This window comes from Cygnus olor, chromosome 6, assembly GCF_009769625.2.
Source record: "Cygnus olor isolate bCygOlo1 chromosome 6, bCygOlo1.pri.v2, whole genome shotgun sequence".
Taxonomy (NCBI): Eukaryota; Metazoa; Chordata; class Aves; order Anseriformes; family Anatidae; genus Cygnus; species Cygnus olor.
The window spans coordinates 16,377,254-16,400,905 of NC_049174.1; the positions used below are offsets into that span (position 1 = coordinate 16,377,254).

At 40.4% G+C, this 23,652-nt stretch overlaps 1 protein-coding gene across 1 annotated transcript in view; it reads left to right on the forward strand.

Moving 5' to 3' along the window:
• The window catches only part of LOC121072380 (titin-like), a 246,198-nt gene that overhangs the window by 197,393 nt on the left and 25,153 nt on the right, over window positions 1-23,652 (forward strand). The window contains exons 215-227 of the mRNA XM_040561912.1: window positions 136-726; window positions 811-915; window positions 1,402-1,599; window positions 1,684-1,980; window positions 2,091-2,678; window positions 2,774-3,076; window positions 3,208-20,313; window positions 20,644-20,940; window positions 21,044-21,631; window positions 21,732-22,034; window positions 22,175-22,471; window positions 22,928-23,215; window positions 23,302-23,601. Coding sequence (XP_040417846.1) covers window positions 136-726; window positions 811-915; window positions 1,402-1,599; window positions 1,684-1,980; window positions 2,091-2,678; window positions 2,774-3,076; window positions 3,208-20,313; window positions 20,644-20,940; window positions 21,044-21,631; window positions 21,732-22,034; window positions 22,175-22,471; window positions 22,928-23,215; window positions 23,302-23,601 — 21,261 coding nt within the window. The remainder of the gene's footprint in view (window positions 1-135; window positions 727-810; window positions 916-1,401; window positions 1,600-1,683; window positions 1,981-2,090; window positions 2,679-2,773; window positions 3,077-3,207; window positions 20,314-20,643; window positions 20,941-21,043; window positions 21,632-21,731; window positions 22,035-22,174; window positions 22,472-22,927; window positions 23,216-23,301; window positions 23,602-23,652) is intronic.

The window sequence follows — 23,652 nt, forward strand, 5'->3', positions numbered from 1 at the left end:
TTTATCCAAACCACATTTATTTCATGCATAACATCATTGTTATGCATGTGTACAAATCAGATGCCTTTAAAAAAGCATCTGAATTTTATCAGAGTTTATGCATAGTTGAATAATTGGTGCCTTGATTTTTCACAGTGGCTCCTGATCTTGATTTAAGAGATCTACCTGATTTGTGCTATGTAGCTAAAGAGGGTAGCAATTTCCGTCTTAAAATCCCAATTAAAGGCAAGCCTGTCCCAACTGTAACTTGGAAGAAAGATGAAGACCAGGCACTTACCGAGAGTGGAAGAGTTGCATTTGAATCTACAGCAGTTAACACCACCCTTGTAGTACGTGACTGCCAGAAAGCTGATGCTGGAAAATACACAATCACTCTGAAGAATGTCATTGGCAGCAAGGAAGGCACTATTTCTGTGAAAGTTGTTGGAAAACCTGGCATACCAACAGGTCCAGTAAAATTTGAGGAAGTCACAGCCGATGCCATAACCTTAAAGTGGGGTCCTCCAAAAGATGACGGTGGTTCAGAAATCACTAACTATGTCCTAGAGAAGAGAGATAATGTAAACAATAAGTGGGTGACTTGTGCCTCTGCAGTCCAGAAAACTACATTTAGAGTTACAAGACTTCACGAAGGAAATGAATATACATTCAGGATCAGGGCTGAAAATAAATATGGAGTAGGTGAAGGTCTTAAATCTGACTCTGTCATTGCAAAACATCCATTTGGTAAGTATACATTATAATTTTCAAAAAAAAAAAAGTTTTACAGGTAATACTTATTTTTAATGCTTCTTTTTTTATGTTGTTTAGATGTGCCAGATGCTCCTCCACCTCCCAACATTGTTGATGTTCGGCATGACTCTGTAGCTTTAACTTGGACTGATCCCAGAAGAACTGGAGGCTCACCAATCACAGGTTTATTGTCTCCCCAAGTCTCCTTAATATTACAGTTCTTAATACTTCTTTCTCTTTGCCAAAGGGTAAGATAAGGTGTTTATTATTTAAACTGAGTGAGTGAGTTAATGATTTCACTGTTTTCCTTCCTACTCTTTCTGTATGATGAAACTTTCAAAGGCTTACCTTAAAAATCAGGAAGAGACTAACTGAGAAACAGTATTTTTGCAGAGAGACAAAACATCTAAAGAACAAATAACAAACTCAACTACATGATACATCACTCGAGGCTGTAAAATCAGACATTTGCATTTGCAAGCATCTCATTCTTGCAATTACATACATCTTTAATGTATGTTCATATCCATTTCTTAATCTGGTTTTCAATGTTGTTCCTGCGCAATTCTTATGTGGCATGCCATACAGACATTATGATATTTTGCAAAGCTAGGTTAAATGAAGATTTATTGAAAATTCCTCATTTTCACCTCATCATTTATCTTTTAGGTTATCACATTGAAGTCAAAGAAAGAAATAGTCTTCTGTGGAAGAGAGCCAATAAAACTCCAATAAGAATGAAAGATTTCAGAGTGACAGGATTAACTGAAGGACTGGAATACGAATTCAGAGTAATGGCAATCAATATGGCTGGAGTAGGTAAACCAAGTCTGCCATCTGAACCAGTTGTTGCACTTGATCCTATTGGTAAGCCATCAGAAGAACAAAAATAAAAATTCTGAAAGTTGAAATCACTCTTGTTTGACCATGGTTCATTGTTTTTTCTTTTAGATCCTCCTGGGAAACCTGAAGTTATCAATGTAACTAGGAACTCAGTAACACTCATTTGGACAGAACCAAAATATGATGGTGGACATAAGTTAACTGGCTATATAGTTGAAAAGCGTGATTTGCCCTCAAAAACTTGGACGAAAGCTAATCATGTGAATGTTCCAGACTGTGCATTTACTGTAACTGACCTTACTGAAGGCTCCAAGTACGAGTTCAGAATTAGAGCTAAGAACACTGCTGGAGCTATCAGTCCTCCATCTGAATCCACAGGAACCATAATATGCAAGGATGAGTATGGTATGTGGAAGATATCAGAAATAAATTTTATTTAACTCATTAAAACTTTTTTTTTTTTACTTTCTTCTTGTTATGACAACCTTGTTTTGTTTTGTTTTGTTTTTTTACAGAGGCACCAACAATTGTTATTGATCCTACTTTGAAGGAAGGTTTAACAGTGAAAGCAGGAGACACAATTACAATGTCTGCTATTAGTATTCATGGCAAACCACCTCCAACTTCAGCATGGTCAAAAGCTGGAAAAGATTTTAGACCTTCAGAGCTTGTGCACATTGAAACCACACCAACTTCTTCTACTCTAAACATCAAATATGCAACTAGAAAGGATTCTGGAGAATACACGATCACTGCAACCAATCCTTTTGGCACTAAGCAGGAGAGTGTACATGTGAAAGTTTTAGATGTTCCAGGACCTCCAGGGCCTATTGAGATCAGCAATGTTTCAGCAGAAAAAGCCACTCTTACATGGTCACCTCCTGCAGAAGATGGTGGATCACCAATCAAATCATATGTTCTTGAAAAGAGAGAGACTAGTCGACTGCTCTGGACATTAGTTGCTGAAAATGTTGAGAGTTGTAGGCATGTTGTTAGCAAGCTGATTCAAGGAAATGAGTATGTTTTCCGTGTATCAGCAGTAAATCAATATGGCAAGGGTGAACCAGTACAATCAGAACCAGTTAAAATGGTGGACAGATTCGGTAAGTAGAACAAGCTAAAAGGTTCAAGTGTGCTTTTATTAATCTCTGAAGACTTGATTTTTGTTTAAACTTTGTACTTTTTTCTTTCTTACCAGGTCCCCCAGGTCCTCCTGGAAAACCAGAAGTAACAAATGTGACTAAAAATACTGTGACAGTTACCTGGAAAAGGCCAGTAGATGATGGTGGAAGTGAAATCACAGGTTACTATGTGGAGAGGAGAGAGAAGAAAGGTTTAAGATGGGTCAGAGCAACAAAGAAACCAGTTTCAGATCTTAGGTGCAAAGTAACTGGTCTCCTGGAAGGAAATGAATATGAATTTCGTGTCAGTGCAGAAAATAGAGCAGGAGTTGGACCACCAAGCGATGCTTCAAACTCAGTCATATGCAAGGATGTTGCATGTTAGTATCATGCCTTTTGTTTTTCAATAGTGTGGTGGGTGGGGGATAAGTTCAGACAGTGTAAGAGTGACTTCCTCTGTAATGTAATGATGTCGTATAATGTGGTATTTTATCTTTTGCTCACTTTTCAGACCCACCAGGTCCACCTGCAAATCCAAGAGTGACTGACACTACAAAGACAAGTGCATCTTTAGCCTGGGGCAAGCCTCATTATGATGGTGGTCTTGACATCATTGGCTATATAGTGGAGCATCAAAAGGAAGGAGAAGAAGAATGGGTAAAAGATACAACAGGGACTGCTTTAAGAATCACTCAGTTTGTTGTTGCTCATCTGCAGCCAGGAGCCAAATACAATTTCAGAATCTCTGCCATGAATGCTGCAGGTGTTGGTGAACCAGCAGTAATTCCAAGTGTGGAAATTAAAGACCGGGAAGAGATTCCTGACTTTGAATTAGATGCTGAGCTAAGAAGAACACTTGTTGTTAGAGCTGGATTAACTATTCGGATTTTTGTGCCAATTAAAGGACGTCCAACTCCAGAAGTTACGTGGACAAAAGATGATGTTTCACTCAAAGGACGTGCCAGTATTGAAAATACAGACTCTTTTACACTCTTGATTGTCACAGAGTGCACCAGATATGATGCAGGAAAATATGTAATGACTCTTGAAAATGCTGCTGGTAAGAAGACTGGCTTTGTAAATGTAAAAGTCTTGGATACACCAGGTCCGCCAATAAACCTTAAGCCTAGAGAAATAACGAAGGACAGCATCACCCTCCAATGGGATATGCCTCTGATAGATGGCGGTTCACGTATAACCAACTATATTGTTGAGAAACGTGAATCAACTCGGAAAGCATATTCAACAGTCACAACCAACTGCCAGAAGTGTTCTTTCAGGATTCCTAATTTGGTGGAGGGGTGTGAATACTATTTCAGAGTGCTGGCTGAAAATGAGTTTGGTATTGGTGAACCAGCTGAAACTGCAGAACCAGTAAGAGCTTCTGAGGCACCGTCCCCACCTGAGAGCCTTAATATTATGGATGTGACACGAAACTCAGTTAGCCTGGCTTGGCCAAAACCAGAACATGATGGTGGTAGTAAGATCACCGGGTATGTAATTGAAGCACAAAGAAAAGGAACCAACCAATGGGCACATATCACAACTGTAAAAACACTGGACTGTATAGTGAAGAATCTAACTGAAAATGAAGAGTATACTTTCCAGGTTATGGCAGTTAACAGTGCTGGAAGAAGTGCCCCAAGAGAAAGCAGACCAGTTATTATCAAGGAGCAAATGATGCTTCCAGAGTTTGACCTCCGTGGTATCTACCAGAAAACAGTCATTGCCAAAGCTGGTGACAATATCAAGATTGAAATCCCTGTGCTTGGTCGTCCAAGGCCAACTGTGACTTGGAAGAAAGAAGACCAGATGCTTAAGCAAACACAAAGAGTAAATTATGAAAATACTGCAACTGCAACCATACTAACCATTAATGAATGTACACGAAGTGATAGTGGTCAATATCCACTGTCAGCTAAAAATATTGTCGGAGAAGTTAGTGAAGTTATTACAGTTCAAGTTCATGACATACCTGGACCTCCTACTGGACCAATCAAGTTTGATGAAATTTCATCTGACTTTGTTACATTTTCATGGCAGCCTCCTTTGAATGATGGAGGTGTACCAATAAGTAATTATGTTGTGGAGATGCGTCAAACTGACAGTACCACATGGACTGAATTGGCAACCACAGTGATACGTACTATATTTAAAGCTACTCGTCTTACTACTGGAGTAGAGTATCAGTTCCGAGTTAAAGCTCAAAATAGGTATGGAATTGGTCCAGCCATTACTTCAGAATCTGTTGTTGCAAACTATCCATTTAAGGTACCTGGGCCTCCTGGTACTCCTCAAGTGATTGCAGTCACCAAAGAAACCATGACCATTAGCTGGAATGAGCCAGTTACTGATGGTGGAAGCCCCATTCTGGGGTATCATGTTGAAAGAAAAGAACGAAATAGCATTCTTTGGCAGACTGTAAGTAAAATGCTGGTATCAGGCAATATCTTTAAATCAACTGGACTTACTGATGGCATTGCATATGAATTCCGTGTTATAGCAGAAAATCTGGCTGGCAAGAGTAAGCCAAGCAAGCCATCTGAGCCTGTATTTGCTCTAGACCCAATAGATCCACCTGGTAAGCCAATACCTCTGAACATTACCAGACATGCAGTGACGTTGAAGTGGACTAAACCAGAATATAATGGCGGTTTTAAGATAACTGGCTACACTGTTGAAAAACGAGACCTTCCTAATGGCCGTTGGCTGAAGGCTAATTTCAGCAATATACTAGAGACTGAATTCACTGTAAGTGGTCTGACAGAAGATGCTGCCTATGAATTCCGTGTGATTGCTAGGAATGCTGGTGGAGCTGTCAGTCAGCCCTCTGAGCCATCAGATGCAATAACTTGTAGAGATGACATAGAAGCACCAAAGATAAGGGTGGATGCTAAATACAAAGACACCTTAGTGCTGAAAGCAGGTGAAGTTTTCCGACTTGAGGCTGATGTTTCAGGTCGCCCTCCACCATCAATGACATGGACAAAAGGAGAAAAAGAGCTTGAAGACACAGCAAAATTAGAAATAAAAATAGCAGATTTCTCTACTGTTCTTATCAATAAAGATTCTTCAAGAAGAGATGGCGGTGCCTATACACTTACTGCAACAAATCCTGGTGGCTTTGCCAAACATATCTTCAATGTTAAGGTTCTTGATAGACCCGGTCCCCCAGAAGGGCCTTTGGCTGTGTCTGAAGTCACTGCAGAAAAATGTGTGCTGTCATGGTTACCTCCACTGGATGATGGAGGTGCAAAGATTGACCATTATGTGGTTGAAAAACGTGAAACCAGTAGATTGGCATGGACCGCTGTAGCCACAGAAGTTCCATTAACTAAACTGAAGGTTACTAAGCTGTTGAAGGGCAATGAATATGTGTTTCGTGTTATGGCTGTTAACAAATATGGAGTTGGCGAGCCTCTGGAATCAGAGCCCATTCTTGCTGTAAATCCGTATGTGCCACCTGATCCACCTAAAACACCTGAAGTAACAGCAATTACAAAAGATTCTATGGTTGTCTGTTGGGGCCATCCTGATTCTGATGGCGGCAGCCCTATAACTAACTACATTGTGGAACGTCGTGACAGAGCTGGTCTTCGGTGGGTAAAATGTAACAAACGGGTTGTTACAGACTTACGTTATAAGGTGTCGGGACTAACAGAAGGCCATGAATATGAATACAGAGTCATGGCTGAAAATGCTGCTGGAGTCAGTGAGCCAAGCCCAACCAGTCCATTCTACAAAGCTTGTGACACTGTGTTTAAGCCTGGTCCCCCAGGTAATCCTCGTGTTCTGGATAGCAGCAGGTCCTCTATTACAATAGCATGGAACAAACCAATATATGATGGTGGTTCAGAGATCACAGGTTACATGGTTGAGATTGCACTGCCTGAGGAAGATGAGTGGAAGATTGTAACTCCACCAGTAGGTCTAAAGGCCACTTCTTTTACCATCACTGACCTAAAGGAAAACCAAGAGTATAAGATCCGGATATATGCTATGAACTCTGAAGGTCTTGGAGAACCTGCTCTTGTTCCTGGGACTCCAAAAGCTGAAGAAAGACTGCTACCTCCAGAGATTGAACTTGATGCAGAACTACGTAAAGTTGTAACTATTAGAGCCTGCTGTACTCTAAGACTCTTTGTCCCAATTAAAGGAAGACCAGCACCTGAAGTAAAATGGACAAGAGAACAGGGGGAATCTTTGGATAGAGCAAGCATTGAATCAACAAGCTCTTATACTCTGCTTATTGTTGAAAATGTAAATAGATTTGATAGTGGGAAATACATGCTGACAATCGAAAACAGCTCAGGTAGTAAGTCAGCATTTGTGAATGTCAGAGTTCTTGATACCCCAGGGGCACCTCAAGATTTGAAAATAAAAGAAGTTACAAAATCATCTGTTACACTCACATGGGAGCCTCCTCTCATAGATGGTGGCTCTAAAATAAAAAATTATATTGTTGAAAAGCGTGAATCAACAAGAAAAGCTTATTCAACTGTTAATGCCAATTGCCACAAGACCAGCTGGAAAGTCGATTCATTACAAGAAGGCTGCAACTACTACTTCAGAGTCCTAGCTGAAAATGAGTATGGAATAGGCCTTCCAGTTGAAACTTCAGAATCAGTAAAAGTCTCAGAAAGACCACTTCCACCAGGGAAGATAACCTTGTTGGATGTGACAAGAAATAGCGTGTCCTTATCTTGGGAAAAACCTGAACATGATGGCGGTAGCAGAATTCTGGGCTACATTGTAGAAATGCAAAGCAAAGGCAGTGAAAAGTGGTCAACTTGTGCTACAGTAAAAGTTACTGAAGCCACTATCACAGGACTGATCCAAGGTGAAGAATACAACTTCCGTGTTTCAGCTCAGAATGAAAAAGGTATCAGTGATCCTCGCCAGCTGGCTATACCTGTTGTTGCAAAAGATCTTGTGATTCCACCAGCTTTCAAACTACTGTTTACCACTTTCAGTGTTCTAGCAGGAGAGGACTTAAAGGTTGATGTTCCTTTTGTTGGTCGGCCCAAACCAGCAGTGTTTTGGCATAAAGATAATGTGGCATTGAAGCAGACTACCAGAGTAAATGCTGAAAGTTCAGAAAATATCACAGTGTTAACAATAAAAGAAGCATGCAGAGAAGATGTGGGAGCATATTTAGTTAAACTTACAAACTCTGCAGGTGAAGCAACTGAGACCCTAAATATTGTTGTCCTTGACAAACCAGGACCTCCAACTGGCCCAGTCAAAGTAGATGAAGTAACAGCAGATAGTATTACCATTTCCTGGGAGCCACCTAAGTATGATGGTGGTAGCTCTATCAATAATTATATTGTCGAAAAAAGGGACACATCCACCACCACTTGGCAGATTGTGTCAGCTACTGTTGCAAGAACAACCATAAAAGCATGTCGGTTAAAGACTGGCTGTGAATACCAGTTCAGAATCACAGCTGAGAACAGATATGGGAAGAGTACATATCTTACTTCAGAGCCGATTGTAGCCCAATACCCATTTAAAGTTCCTGGTCCACCTGGAACACCTTTTGTAACAAGTGTCTCAAAAGACAGTATGGTGGTACAATGGAATGAACCAGTCAATGACGGTGGTAGCAAGATCATTGGTTATCACTTGGAGCGCAAAGAAAGAAATAGCATTTTGTGGGCCAAACTAAATAAAACACCTATTCCAGACACCAAATTTAAGACAACTGGCCTTGAGGAAGGTCTTGAATATGAATTCAGAGTTTATGCAGAAAACATAGTGGGCATTGGAAAAGCAAGTAGAGCATCTGAATGCTATACTGCACATGACCCATGTGACCCTCCAGGTCGTCCAGAACCTATAATTGTCACAAGAAGCTCAGTAACACTTCAGTGGAAGAAACCCGTATATGATGGTGGAAGTAAGATCACAGGCTATGTTGTTGAAAAGAAGGAGCTACCTGATGGTCGCTGGATGAAAGCAAGTTTTACAAATGTCATTGATACCCACTTTGAAGTAACTGGTCTGGTTGAAAACCAGAGGTATGAGTTCCGTGTTATAGCACGAAATGCTGCAGGTGTTTTCAGTGAACCATCTGAGAGTTCAGGTGCCATTACAGCAAGAGATGAAGTAGAACCACCTCATATAAGTATGGATCCAAAATACAAAGACACAATTGTAGTACATGCTGGTGAGTCATTCAAGCTTGAAGCCGATGTACATGGGAAACCAATACCTTCCATTCAGTGGCTAAAAGGTGATCGTGAACTGACAAATACTGCTCGTATGGAAATTAAAAGTACCGATTTTGCAACAAGTCTTAGTGTGAAGGAAGCCATTAGAGTTGACAGTGGTCAGTATATACTGTTGGCAAAGAATGTTGCAGGTGAAAAGAAAGTTCCTGTTAATGTCAAAGTTCTTGATAGACCTGGACCACCAGAAGGACCTGTTGAGATTACAGGTGTTACTGCTGAAAAATGCATGTTGTCATGGAAACCTCCACTACAAGATGGTGGTAGTGATATTTCACACTATGTTGTGGAAAAAAGGGAAACCAGTCGCCTGGTTTGGACTGTTGTTGATTCAAATGTGCAGACCCTTAACTGCAAAGTTACTAAACTTTTAGAAGGAAATGAGTACGTTTTCCGCATCATGGCAGTAAATAAATATGGTGTTGGTGAACCTCTTGAGTCTGAACCAGTACTTGCAAAGAACCCATTTGTAGTGCCACTTCCACCAAAGGCACCAGAAGTCACCGCCATTACCAAGGATTCTATGATAGTTGTATGGGAAAGGCCAGCTTCAGATGGAGGTAGTGAAATCCTGGGCTACATCCTTGAAAAACGAGATAAGGAAGGTATTCGCTGGACAAGATGTAACAAACGCCTAATAAGTGAACTGCGATATAGAGTGACTGGACTGATAGAAAATCATGATTATGAGTACAGAGTTTCAGCTGAAAATGCTGCTGGTCTTAGTGAACCAAGCCTGCCTTCCATTTACTATAAGGCATGTGATCCTATTTACAAGCCAGGACCGCCCAATAATCCTAAAGTCATGGATGTTACAAGATCATCAGTTTTCCTTTCATGGGGCAAACCTATCTATGATGGTGGCTCTGAAATTCAGGGATACATTGTGGAAAAATGTGATGTAAGTGATGGTGAATGGGCAATTTGTACACCTCCAACTGGAATTAAGAATACCCATATGGAAGTAGAAAAACTAGTGGAAAAACATGAATACAAATTCCGCATCTGTGCGGTTAATAAAGTAGGAGTTGGAGAGCATGCAGATGTTCCTGGTTCTGTTATTGTGGAAGAAAAGATGGAGGCACCAGACCTTGACCTTGACATGGAATTAAGGAAGATTGTAAATGTGCGTGCAGGAGGTTCCTTAAGACTGTTTGTTCCCATCAGAGGTCGTCCAACACCTGAAGTAAAATGGGGTAAAATGGATGGTGAGATCAGAGAAGCAGCTATTATAGACACCACTAGCAGCTTTACTTCCCTTGTTCTAGACAATGTTAACAGATTTGATACTGGAAAATATACTCTGACTTTAGAAAACAGCAGTGGAACAAAGTCTGCCTTTGTCAGTGTAAGAGTACTGGATACCCCAAGTGCACCTGTTAATTTAAAAATTAGAGAGATCACTAAAGACTCTGTCTCACTTTCATGGGAGCCTCCTCTCTTGGATGGTGGAGCAAAAATAAAGAATTACATTATTGAAAAGCGTGAAGCGACAAGAAAGGCATATGCAGCTGTTGTAACAAACTGCCACAAGACTTCATGGAAAGTAGATCAACTTCAGGAGGGCTGCTATTACTTCTTTAGAATCTCTGCTGAGAATGAATATGGAATTGGCCTCCCTGCAGAAACCAGTGACCCAGTTAAAGTTGCTGAAGTTCCACAGCCTCCTGGGAAAATAACAGTGGATGATGTCACAAGAAACAGTGTTTCACTAAGCTGGGCAAAACCTGAACATGATGGTGGCAGCAAAATCATACAATATATTGTTGAAATGCAGGCAAAGGGTAGTGAGAAGTGGTCGGAGTGTGCTCGTGTGAAAACACTTGAAGCAGTTATCACTAACCTAACTCAAGGGGAAGAATATCTTTTTAGAGTAATGGCTGTAAACGAAAAGGGTAAGAGTGATCCTAGAGCCCTTGCTGTTCCAATAGTTGCCAAAGATCTGGTGATTGAACCTGATGTAAGACCTGCTTTTCACAGTTATAGTATCCAAGTGGGACAAGATCTTAAAGTAGAAGTACCAGTTGCAGGTCGACCTAAACCAACTGTTACTTGGCTAAAAGATGGCCAGAAATTAAGGCAGACAACAAGAGTCAATGTTAGTGATTTAACTGATCTCACTATACTTAATATTAAAGAAACTAGCAAAGAGGACAGTGGCACTTATGAAATCACTGTGGCTAATGTTGTTGGGCAGAAGTCTGCCTCTGTTGAAATTATAACTCTAGACAAACCTGACCCTCCAGTAGGACCCGTGAAGTTTGATGAAATAAGTGCAGAAAGTATTACTCTGTCATGGAATCCTCCAGTGTACACAGGCGGTTGCCAAATCACCAACTATGTTGTTCATAAGAGAGATACCACAACCACTGTTTGGGAAACAGTTTCAGCTACTGTTGCAAGAACTACACTGAAAGTGACTAAACTAAAAACTGGTTCAGAATATCAGTTCAGAATATTTGCTGAGAACAGGTATGGGCAAAGCTTTGCGTTGGAATCTACACTGGTTGTAGCACAGTACCCCTACAAAGAACCAGGACCTCCTGGCACACCATTTGTGACAATGGTTACAAAAGACTCCATGGTCGTACAATGGCATGAACCGATAAATGATGGTGGCAGTAGGGTGTTGGGCTACCATCTTGAGAGAAAGGAGAAAAACAGCATTTTGTGGACTAAAGTGAACAAGACTATTATTCAGGATACAAGTTTCAAGACAACTAACCTTGAAGAAGGAATTGAATATGAATTTAGAGTTTCTGCAGAAAATATTGTTGGTGTAGGCAAAACAAGTAAAGTTTCTGAGTGCTATGTAGCTCGTGACCCATGTGATCCTCCAGGTCGCCCAGAAGCTATAATAATAAAAAGAAGTTCTATTACTCTACAGTGGACCAAACCAGAATACGATGGTGGAAGTAAAATTACAGGTTATATTGTAGAGAAACGTGACTTACCTGATGGTCGCTGGATGAAAGCTAGCTTCACAAATGTCATTGAAACTCAATTCACTGTAACAGGGCTTACTGAAGACCAAAGGTATGAATTCAGAGTAATTGCAAAGAATGCTGTAGGTGCAATAAGTAAACCTTCTGACAGTACAGGGCCAATAACAGCAAGGGATGAAGTTGAACTTCCACGAATTTCAATGGATCCAAAATATAAAGACACAATTGTTGTAAATGCTGGTGATACATTCAGACTTGAGGCTGATGTTCACGGAAAGCCACTACCAGCTATTAAGTGGTACAAAGGAGATAAAGAGCTTGAGGAAACTGCTAGATATGAAATAAAGAACACAGATTTCAGTGCATTAATAATTGTAAAAGATGCTATTAGAGTTGATGGTGGACAGTATATTTTAGAAGCTTCTAATGTTGCAGGAACAAAGACAGTACCAGTAAATGTAAAAGTCCTGGACAGGCCAGGCCCTCCTGAGGGGCCTGTCCAAGTGACAGGAGTTACAGCTGAAAAATGTTCATTGGCATGGGCTCCTCCTCTTCATGATGGTGGCAGTGATATTTCTCATTACATTGTAGAGAAGAGAGAAACTAGTCGCCTAGCATGGACTGTTGTTGCTTCAGAGGTTTTACCTACAATGCTCAAAGTAACAAAACTCTTGGAAGGAAATGAATATATTTTCCGTATTATGGCAGTTAACAAGTATGGGGTTGGTGAGCCATTAGAATCTGTGCCGGTAATGATGAAAAATCCGTTTGTAGTTCCTGGTCCACCAAAGGCCTTGGAAATTACCAACATCACAAAGGATTCTATGACTGTCTGCTGGAGCCGACCAGATAGTGATGGAGGTAGTGAAATCATAGGTTACATTGTGGAAAAGAGAGATCGAGCAGGCATCAGGTGGATAAAATGCAATAAACGACGAATTACAGATTTGCGATTGAGAGTTACAGGATTAGCAGAGGATCATGAGTATGAATTCAGAGTTTCTGCTGAAAATGCTGCTGGAGTGGGTGAGCCAAGCCAAGTTTCCCCTTACTTTAAAGCTTGTGACCCCATATTCAAGCCTGGTCCACCTACAAATGCCCATGTCGTAGATACCACCAAAAGTTCAGTTACACTTGGTTGGAGTAAACCTATTTATGATGGTGGTTGTGAAATCCAAGGATACCTTGTAGAAATCTGTAAAGCAGATGAAGATGAATGGTCACTTGTTACTCCACAGACAGGTGTACGTGCTACTCGATTTGAAATCACAAAGCTTGTTGAACATCAGGAATATAAACTACGAGTGTGTGCTCTCAACAAGGTTGGTGTAGGAGAGGCTGCATCAGTTCCTGGTACTATCAAACCAGAAGACAAACTTGAAGCTCCAGAACTTGATATTGATTCAGAGCTAAGGAAAGGGATAGTGGTTAGAGCTGGTGGGTCTGCAAGGATTCATATACCATTCAGGGGACGACCAACACCTGATATCACATGGTCTCGAGAAGAAGGTGAATTCACAGATAAAGTTCAAATTGATAAAGGCATAAACTACACACAACTCTCAATTGACAACTGTGATAGAAATGATGCTGGAAAGTATATTCTTATGTTGGAGAACAGCAGTGGTTCTAAATCTGCATTTGTTACCGTAAAAGTCTTAGACACACCAGGGCCACCACAAAACTTAGTAGTAAAGGATATAAAGAAGGATTCTGCTGTATTATGTTGGGAACCACCCATTATTGATGGTGGTGCAAAGGTGAAGAACTATGTAATAGACAAGCGTGAGTCAACCAGGAAGGCATTTGCAAATGTCAGTGCTAAGTGTGGCAAGACAAGCTTTAAAGTTGAAAATCTTACAGAAGGAGCAATCTATTACTTCAGAGTCATGGCTGAAAATGAATTTGGAATTGGCGTTCCAGCTGAAACCACAGATGCTGTGAAAGCCTCAGAGCCACCTCTGCCTCCTGGAAAAGTAACTCTCACTGATGTGACTCAGAGAAGTGCATCACTCACATGGGAAAAACCTGAACATGATGGAGGTAGCAGAATTTTGGGATACATTGTTGAAATGCTGCCTAAAGGAACAGAAAAATGGAGTGTTGTTAGTGAGACCAAAACATGCAGCGCAGTTGTGTCTGGTCTGAGTCCAGGACAGGAATATCAATTCCATGTGATTGCCTACAACGAAAAAGGCAAAAGTGATCCCCGAGCACTTGGAGTTCCTGTCATAGCTGAAGACTTGACAATTGCGCCAAGTTTCAAGTTGATGTTTAATACATATAGTGTACAGGCTGGAGAAGATCTAAAGGTAGAAGTACCATTTATAGGTAGACCCAAACCTACTATTACTTGGACAAAAGATGAGCAGCCACTGAAACAGACAACCAGATTAAATATTCAGGATACATCAACATCAACTATCTTACATATTAAGGAAAGCAACAAAGAGGACTTCGGTAAATATACAGTAACAGCATCAAACACAGCAGGTACAGCAACAGAGCACCTGAGCGTCATTGTACTGGAGAAGCCTGGCCCACCACGAGGACCTGTGCGCTTTGATGAAGTTAGTGCAGACTTTGTTGTTTTATCATGGGATCCACCTGATTATACTGGTGGCTGTCAGATAAGCAACTATATAGTAGAAAAGCGTGACACAAGCACTACCACGTGGAGTATTGTGTCAGCAACTGTTGCAAGAACAACTATCAAATCAACAAAGCTTAAAACAGGTTCTGAATACCAGTTCAGGATTTCTGCTGAAAATAGATATGGAAAGAGCTCTCCTTTGGACTCTAAGCCAGTTGTTGTGCAATACCCCTACAAGGTGCCTGGGCCACCTGGAACACCATTCGTAATAGCAGCTTCCAAGGACCATATGATTGTACAATGGAATGAACCAGTTAATGATGGAGGAAGCAAAGTTCTTGGCTACCATCTTGAACGTAAAGATAAGAACAGCATTCTTTGGATGAAACAGAACAAGTCACTCATTGCAGACACCAAATATAAAACAGATGGCCTTGAAGAAGGTCTTGAATACGAGTTCAGAGTTTCTGCTGAAAACATCGTTGGCATTGGCAAAGTCAGCAAAGTATCAGAATTGTTTGTTGCCCGAGATCCATGTGACCCACCTGGCTGCCCCGAGGCCATTGTCGTTACAAGAAATAATATCACACTGAAGTGGAAGAAACCAGAATATGATGGTGGAAGCAAAATAACTGGATATATTGTAGAAAAGAAAGAACTACCAGATGGTCGGTGGATGAAAGCCAGCTTTACAAATGTGTTAGAAACAGAATTTACAGTAAGTGGTCTTGTTGAAGACCAACGATATGAATTTAGAGTCATTGCAAGAAATGCAGCAGGTTGCTTGAGTGAACCATCTGAAAGTACAGGGCCCATTACTGCCAGAGATGAAATTGAAGCACCATGGGCTTCACTGGATCCTAAATACAAAGATGTCATTGTTGTTCATGCTGGAGAAACCTTTGTTCTTGAAGCTGATATCCACGGGAAACCTATTCCTGACATTGCATGGTCAAAAGATGGTAAAGACCTTGAAGAAGCAACTGCAAGAATGGAAATGAAATCTACCATTCAAAAAACAACTCTTACTGTCAAGGACTGTGTAAGAGTAGATGGAGGTCACTATAGTCTTAACCTCAGGAATGTGGGTGGCACAAAATCTATACCTATCACTGTAAAAGTTCTTGACAGGCCAGGACCTCCAGAAGGACCTTTGAAGGTTACCGGTGTCACAGCAGAAAAATGCTACTTGGCATGGTCTCCACCTTTACATGATGGTGGTTCTAGTATCTCACATTATATCATTGAGAAGAGAGAGACAAGCAGGCTTTCATGGACACAAGTAGCTACAGATGTGCAGGCTCTTAACCACAAAGTAACCAGACTCCTTGCTGGCAATGAGTACATTTTCCGTGTAATGGCAGTGAACAAATATGGAACTGGAGAACCCTTGGAGTCTGAGCCAGTTGTGGCTCGTAATCCGTACAAACCCCCTGGTCCTCCTTCAACACCTGAAGTTTCAGCAATCACAAAAGATTCTATGGTTGTAACATGGGGTCGTCCAGAAGACAACGGGGGTGCCGAAATCGAAGGTTACATACTTGAAAAACGAGACAAAGAAGGTGTCCGGTGGACAAAATGTAACAAGAAAAGGCTGACAGACTTGCGATTCAGAGTAACAGGTCTTAGTGATGGGCATTTCTATGAATTTAGGGTTTCTGCTGAAAATGCTGCAGGTATAGGGGAACCCAGTGAGCCATCCATTTTCTATCGTGCTTGTGATGTATTATATCCACCAGGTCCACCAAGCAATCCAAAGGTTACAGATACTTCCAGGTCATCAGTTTCCCTTGCCTGGAGTAAGCCCATTTATGACGGTGGTGCTCCAGTTAAGGGATATATAGTAGAAGCAAAAGAAGCAGCTGCTGATGAATGGACTACCTGCACCCCACCAACAGGACTACAAGCAAAACAGTTCACTGTAACAAAACTTAAAGAGAACCAGGAGTATAACTTCCGCATCTGTGCCATTAACTCAGAAGGAGTAGGAGAACCTGCTACTATACCTGGTACAGTTATAGCAGCAGACAAGATTGAACCTCCTGAAATTGAACTTGATGCAGATCTCAGAAAAGTAGTTACTGTACGTGCTAGTGGTACATTACGTCTGTTTGTCACCATCAAAGGAAGACCAGAACCTGAAGTTAAATGGGAGAAAGCAGAAGGAACAATTAGTGATCGAGCTCAGATTGAAGTCACCAGTTCCTATACAATGCTGGTAATTGACAATGTGAATAGATTTGATAGTGGTAGATACAATCTAACTTTAGAGAACAACAGTGGCAAAAAATCAGCTTTTGTTAATGTCAGAGTGCTTGATACGCCCAGTGCACCCATAAATCTGACAATCAGAGAAGTGAAAAAAGATTTTGTAACACTAGCCTGGGAACCACCACTTATTGATGGTGGAGCTAAAATTACCAACTATGTAGTTGAAAAGCGAGAATCCACAAGAAAAGCATATGCCACAGTTACAAGCAACTGCACTAAGAATTCCTTCAAAATTACTCAACTGCAAGAAGGATGTAGTTACTACTTCCGTGTTCTAGCTGTAAATGAATATGGGGTTGGCTTACCAGCAGAAACACCTGACCCAGTTAAGGTTTCTGAACCACCTTCTCCACCTGCAAAGGTCATTCTTGTTGATGTGACTCGCAACTCTGCTTCAATTAAATGGGAAAAGCCAGAGAGTGATGGTGGCAGTAAAATTACTGGTTATATAGTAGAAATGCAAACCAAAGGAAGTATAAAATGGAGTGCATGTACCCAAGTGAAAACATTAGAAGCAACAATAACAGGCTTAAGCATGGGAGAAGAGTATAGTTTCAGAGTGATTGCTATTAATGAAAAAGGAAAAAGTGATCCAAGAGAACTTGGTGTCCCAGTTGTTGCAAAAGATATTGAAATCCAACCATCTGCCGAGCTCCTTTTCAACACATTCACTGTGAAAGCTGGAGATGATCTTAAGATTGAAGTGCCATTCAGAGGACGACCTCTTCCATCCATTAGCTGGAAGAAGGATGGGAATCCCTTAAAAGAGACAACCAGGGTAAATGTTCAGACATCAAAGACTTCAACTTCACTATTCATTAAGGAAGCTTCAAATGAAGATTTGGGACATTACGAATTACATCTTTCAAATACTGCTGGATCATCAACAGCTTCTTTAACTGTAGTTGTCCTTGACAGACCAGGACCACCAATTGATGTTCATATTGATGAAGTTAGTGCTGATAGTGTAACTCTGTCTTGGAAACCTCCAGAATATGATGGTGGGTGCCATATTAGCAATTACATTGTAGAGAAGCGAGAAACTACCACAACAACATGGGATGTAGTATCTGCAGCAGTTGCAAGAACATCAATTAAAGTAGCTCGACTTACCACTGGTTCTGAATATCAGTTCCGTATTTGTGCAGAAAATCGGTATGGGAAAAGCACTTACACTAATTCTCCATCTGTTGTGGCAGAGTATCCATTTAAGCCTCCAGGACCACCTGGAACTCCTCATGTGGTACATGCAACTAAAACTTCCATGATTGTAACATGGCAGATACCGGTTAATGATGGAGGTAGCAGAGTACTAGGGTATCACTTGGAGCGTAAAGAAAGAAGCAGCATTCTTTGGGCAAAAGTCAACAAAAGCCTTATACCGGATACACAAATGAAAGTTACAGGTCTTGATGAAGGACTGCTATATGAATATCGTGTATATGCTGAAAACATTGCAGGCATAGGCAAATGCAGTAAATCATGTGAACCAGTTGCTGCAAGAGATCCATGTGATCCTCCTGGTCAACCAGAAGTTACTAATATTACAAGAACATGTGTCTCACTGAAATGGACTAAACCAGAATATGATGGTGGAGCTAAAGTAACAGGATATATTATTGAACGCAGAGAGATACCAGATGGTCGCTGGCTGAAATGTAATTTTACTAATGTGCAAGAAACGTATTTTGATGTAGGTGGACTTACAGAAGACCAGCGATATGAATTCCGTGTGATTGCAAAGAATGCTGCTGGACTTTTCAGTCAGCCGTCTGAATCAACTGGACCTGTGACTGTAAAAGATGATGTAGAGGCTCCAAGAATTATGATGGATGTCAAATTCAGAGATGTTGTAGTTGTGAAAGCTGGAGAAGTGTTTAAAGTCAATGCTGATTTTGCAGGACGGCCAATTCCAGTGATTTCATGGACAAAGGATGGCAAAGAGCTTGAGGGAAAAGCTAGAGTTGAAATAGCCTCAACAGACCACACTACTGCAATAACTGTTAAGGACTGTATCCGAGGTGATTCAGGACAGTATGTACTAACATTACAAAATATTGCAGGAATAAGATCTTTGGCAATTAATTGCAAAGTACTTGATAGACCTGGCCCACCTGCAGGCCCACTGGAAATAAATAGCCTTACCGCTGAAAAGTGTCATTTATCATGGGGACCCCCTCAAGAAAATGGAGGTGCAGATATTGATTATTATATTGTAGAAAAACGTGAGACCAGTAGAATTGCATGGACTCTTTGTGAAGGAGAGCTTAGAACAACATCCTGTAAAGTGACAAAACTGCTGAAGGGTAATGAGTATATTTTTAGAGTGATGGGAGTTAACAAGTATGGCGTTGGTGAGCCTCTAGAAAGTGTTGCTGTCAAAGCCCTAGACCCATTTACAGTTCCCAGTCCACCTACATCTTTAGAGATAACCAGTGTGAGCAAAGATTCAATCACTTTGTGCTGGGCAAGACCTGAGACTGATGGAGGCAATGAGATCTCTGGCTATGTAATTGAAAGACGTGAGAAAACTAGCCTAAGATGGATCCGGGTAAACAAAAAGCCAGTTTATGATTTAAGAGTGAAATCATCTGGTCTCCGTGAAGGATGTGAATATGAATTCCGAGTTTATGCAGAAAATGCTGCTGGCCTCAGTCTTCCGAGTCAAAACACACCATTGATTCGGGCAGAAGATCCAATTTTCTTGCCATCTCCCCCATCTAAACCTAAGATTATGGATTCTACAAGGTCAAATATCACAATTGGGTGGACAAAACCACTATTTGATGGAGGTGCTCCAGTAACTGCATACACAGTTGAATACAAGAAAATTGATGAAACTGACTGGACAACTGCTATTCAGAACTTAAGAGGTACAGAGTACACAATAACTGGGTTAGTATCAGGCTCTGAGTATGTCTTTAGAGTGAGATCCATCAATAAAATTGGTGTCAGTGAACCAAGTGATATCTCAGAACCTCAGGTGGCAAAAGAAAGAGAGGAGGAACCTACTTTTGATATTGATAGTGAAATGCGGAAGACACTAATTGTAAAGGCTGGTGAATCATTCACAATGACAGTTCCTTTCAGAGGCAAACCAGTCCCAAATGTAACATGGAACAAACCAGATACTGATCTCCGTACACGAGCAAGCATCGATATTTCAGATAATCGCACATCTCTTACTATTGAAAAAGCAACAAGAAGTGATTCTGGAAAATATACATTGACATTACAAAACATCCTCAATGCTGCTACCTTGACTTTAGTTGTCAAAGTTCTCGATACTCCTGGCCCACCATCTCATCTTGCAGCAAAAGATGTAACTAAAGAATCTGCTGTGTTATCGTGGGATGTTCCTGAAAATGATGGTGGGGCACCTGTGAAGAACTATATTATTGAAAAACGAGAAGCTAGCAAAAAAGCATGGGTCACTGTGACCAATAATTGTCATCGTCTGTCATATAAAGTAACTGGCTTACAAGAAGGTGCCATTTACTACTTCCGAGTTTCTGGAGAAAATGAGTATGGTGTTGGAATGCCTTGTGAGACCAAGGAGGGAACTAAAATAACAGGTATGTTTCACTAATAAAAATAATTTAATATTATGTAGCAATACATATTCTAAAATGTTTACTTCAAAATAATATAAAAACATGTTAAATCTATTAACTGTAAGAAAGGTAAATATGTGGTGGTTATGTCTGTGGTTTTACAAAAGTAAATGCTAAGTAATAGCTTGAATGTTAAGTTTTGCTTGCATTTTACTTAAAATGTTTCTAATATAAAAATTCATTAAAAATATATTTTCCCAATCCAGATGGCATTCCTATGTAATTGTAACATAAAAAGGAAATACTTCCTATATTGCTTAAGCTGTTAAACTTTTTTTTTTTTCTTGTCAGAAAAACCCAGCCCACCAGAAAAACTGGGAGTAACAAATGTCACAAAGGACAGCGTTTCTCTTTCATGGCTAAAACCAGAACATGATGGTGGAAGCAGAATTGTGAGCTACCTCATTGAAGCTCTTGAGAAAGGACAGCAAAAATGGGTTAAGTGTGCAGTTGTAAAGACAACTCACCATGTTGTCCATGGTCTTAAGGAGAATGTTGACTATTTCTTCAGAGTGTCTGCAGAAAACCAAGCAGGTTTAAGTGATCCTAAGGAACTACTGCTCCCTGTTACAGTTAAAGAACAATTAGGTAAGCTTCCTGACATGAGACAAAAGTTGATATACGTTAAATTGGGTTCATACTTCAAAAGAGATAATATTTTTTAATGATTTGAAAATGTTTTCTTTTTCAGAATCTCCTGAGATTGACATGAAGGGCTTCCCTCATAATACTGTGTATATTCGAGCGGGTTCAAACCTGAAAGTTGAAATTCCAGTTTCTGGAAAACCATTACCAAAGGTGACATTGTCAAGAGATGGTGTCCCACTCAAACCCACCATGAGATTTCACACTGAAACTACAGCAGAAAGTTTCATTATTAACCTTAAAGAAAGCGTAGCTGCTGATGCTGGCAGATATGACATTACTGCTGCCAACTCGAGTGGCACCACAAAGTCATTTGTTAATATTGTTGTGTTGGATAGACCAGGTCCTCCTGTTGGTCCTGTTGTCCTTAGTGATATCACTGAAGAGAGTATAACACTCAGATGGCAGCCACCAACTTATGATGGTGGAAGTCAAGTTACCAACTATATTGTACTGAAAAGAGAAACAAGCACTGCTGCCTGGTCTGAAGTGTCTGCAACTGTGGCTAGAACTGTTATTAAAGTCATGAAGCTTACAACAGGAGAAGAATACCAATTCCGCATCAAAGCTGAGAACCGTTTTGGCATTAGTGATCACATTGACTCACAATGTGTGGTTGTCAAGCTTCCTTACAGTAAGTAATACATTTCTCACACTGTACATCAACATTTTAATGTTCAGATGTTTGAAGTCTCATTTTGTTAACAATTAATCAATTCTTTTGATATCATCAGCTACCCCTGGTCCTCCTTCTACACCATGGGTCACTAGTGTCACCCGAGAGAGTATTACTGTTGGATGGCATGAACCAGTCACTAATGGTGGCAGTGCAGTCATTGGATACCACCTGGAAATGAAGGACAGAAATAGTATATTATGGCAGAAGGCTAACAAGACCCTCATTCGTACAACTCACTTTAAAGTCACCACCATCAGTGCTGGCCTCATCTATGAATTTAGAGTTTATGCAGAAAATGCAGCTGGCATTGGAAAAGCAAGTCATCCATCTGATCCAGTCCTTGCAATTGATGCTTGTGGTATGTATTCTCCAGAAGATGAAGAAGCCCAACCACTGAAGTAATGTTTACCCATCCCCACCCCCCATGATACTCTGTCTTGTACAGGAAGCCAAAACAGCCGTTATTCATTACAAATACTTTCATGTTTCCTACTGCAGAACCACCAAGAAATGTTCGTGTCTCAGATATCTCGAAGACTGCTATTACTCTGTCATGGAAGAAGCCAGCATTTGACGGCGGTAGCAAGATCACTGGATACATCGTAGAAAAACGTGATCTTCCAGATGGCAGATGGACAAAAGCTAGCTTCACCAATGTTATTGAGACTCAGTTCACAGTATCTGGTCTGACACAGAATTCTCGGTATGAATTCCGTGTCTTTGCTAAGAATGCCGTTGGTTCCATTAGTAATCCATCAGATGTAGTGGGTCCTATTACATGTGTTGATACATATGGTAAGTGTTTTGTAATGATATAATGGTATCATTTTATGTTACTAGAAAGCTTAAAGGCAGCACTATTTTGCAGAACCACAGCCTTTTTAATACGGAAAGCTAATTTACCTTGATTGATTTACTAAGCATGAATGATTTTGAGCTATTTGGGCATGGTTGTAATGAGCATCTTTGGCTGTATCTGCATTTTTACAGTCTTATGATATTTTTATTCTTTTGACAATGGAAGTCAGCCCATGGCCAAAGTGATAATATTTATACATTTGGTTGCCTTTTTGGTAGTGTTAGTTCTAACTTGTTCTAGGATTCTGATTTAAGTTATGCATGCTAGCTTTACTTTAACCAATATTTACAAAATGCCTGTAACTGTTCACTTAGAAAAAGTATTATTTATTTTATCTTTATTAAATACAAATTTAAAATAACTATGTTTTTTTTTTCTTATTTTTTCTTAAGGTGCACCTGAAATTGATGTGCCACCAGAATATACAGAAGTGGTAAAATATAAAGCAGGAACTTCAGTTACATTAAAACTAGGCATCTCAGGAAAGCCTGTACCTACAATTGAATGGTTTAAAAATGGCAATGAGGTACAAACCAGTGCACTACTCTCAATGGAAAACACAACAGAATTCGCTTCTATACTCATCAAGGATGCAACCCGACTCAACAGTGGAACTTATGAATTAAAACTGAAGAATGCCATGGGTTCAGCGTCAGCCCATGTTAGAGTACAAATACTTGGTATGTCTTGAGATATGACTGTACTACATTATTAAACAGTAATCTACTAATAAATACTTACATATGATTTCTTGCACCTTCCACAGACAAGCCAGGACCCCCAAGTGGACCTATACAGTTTAAGACAGTCACTGCTGAAAAGATTACAGTAATGTGGGACCCTCCAACAGATGATGGTGGTGCACCTGTAACACACTATGTTGTTGAAAAGCGGGAGACAAGTCGGGTTGTATGGTCTTTAATTTCTGAAAAACTGGAGGGGTGTATTGTAACTACAACAAAACTCATCAAAGGAAATGAGTATGTGTTCCGTGTCCGTGGTGTGAACAAGTTTGGAGTTGGTGATTCACTGGAGTCTGAACCAGTTATAGCCAAAAATTCATTTGGTAAGAAACATATAAGATAGCTAATGTAACTGGATCATCTTGTGTATTATT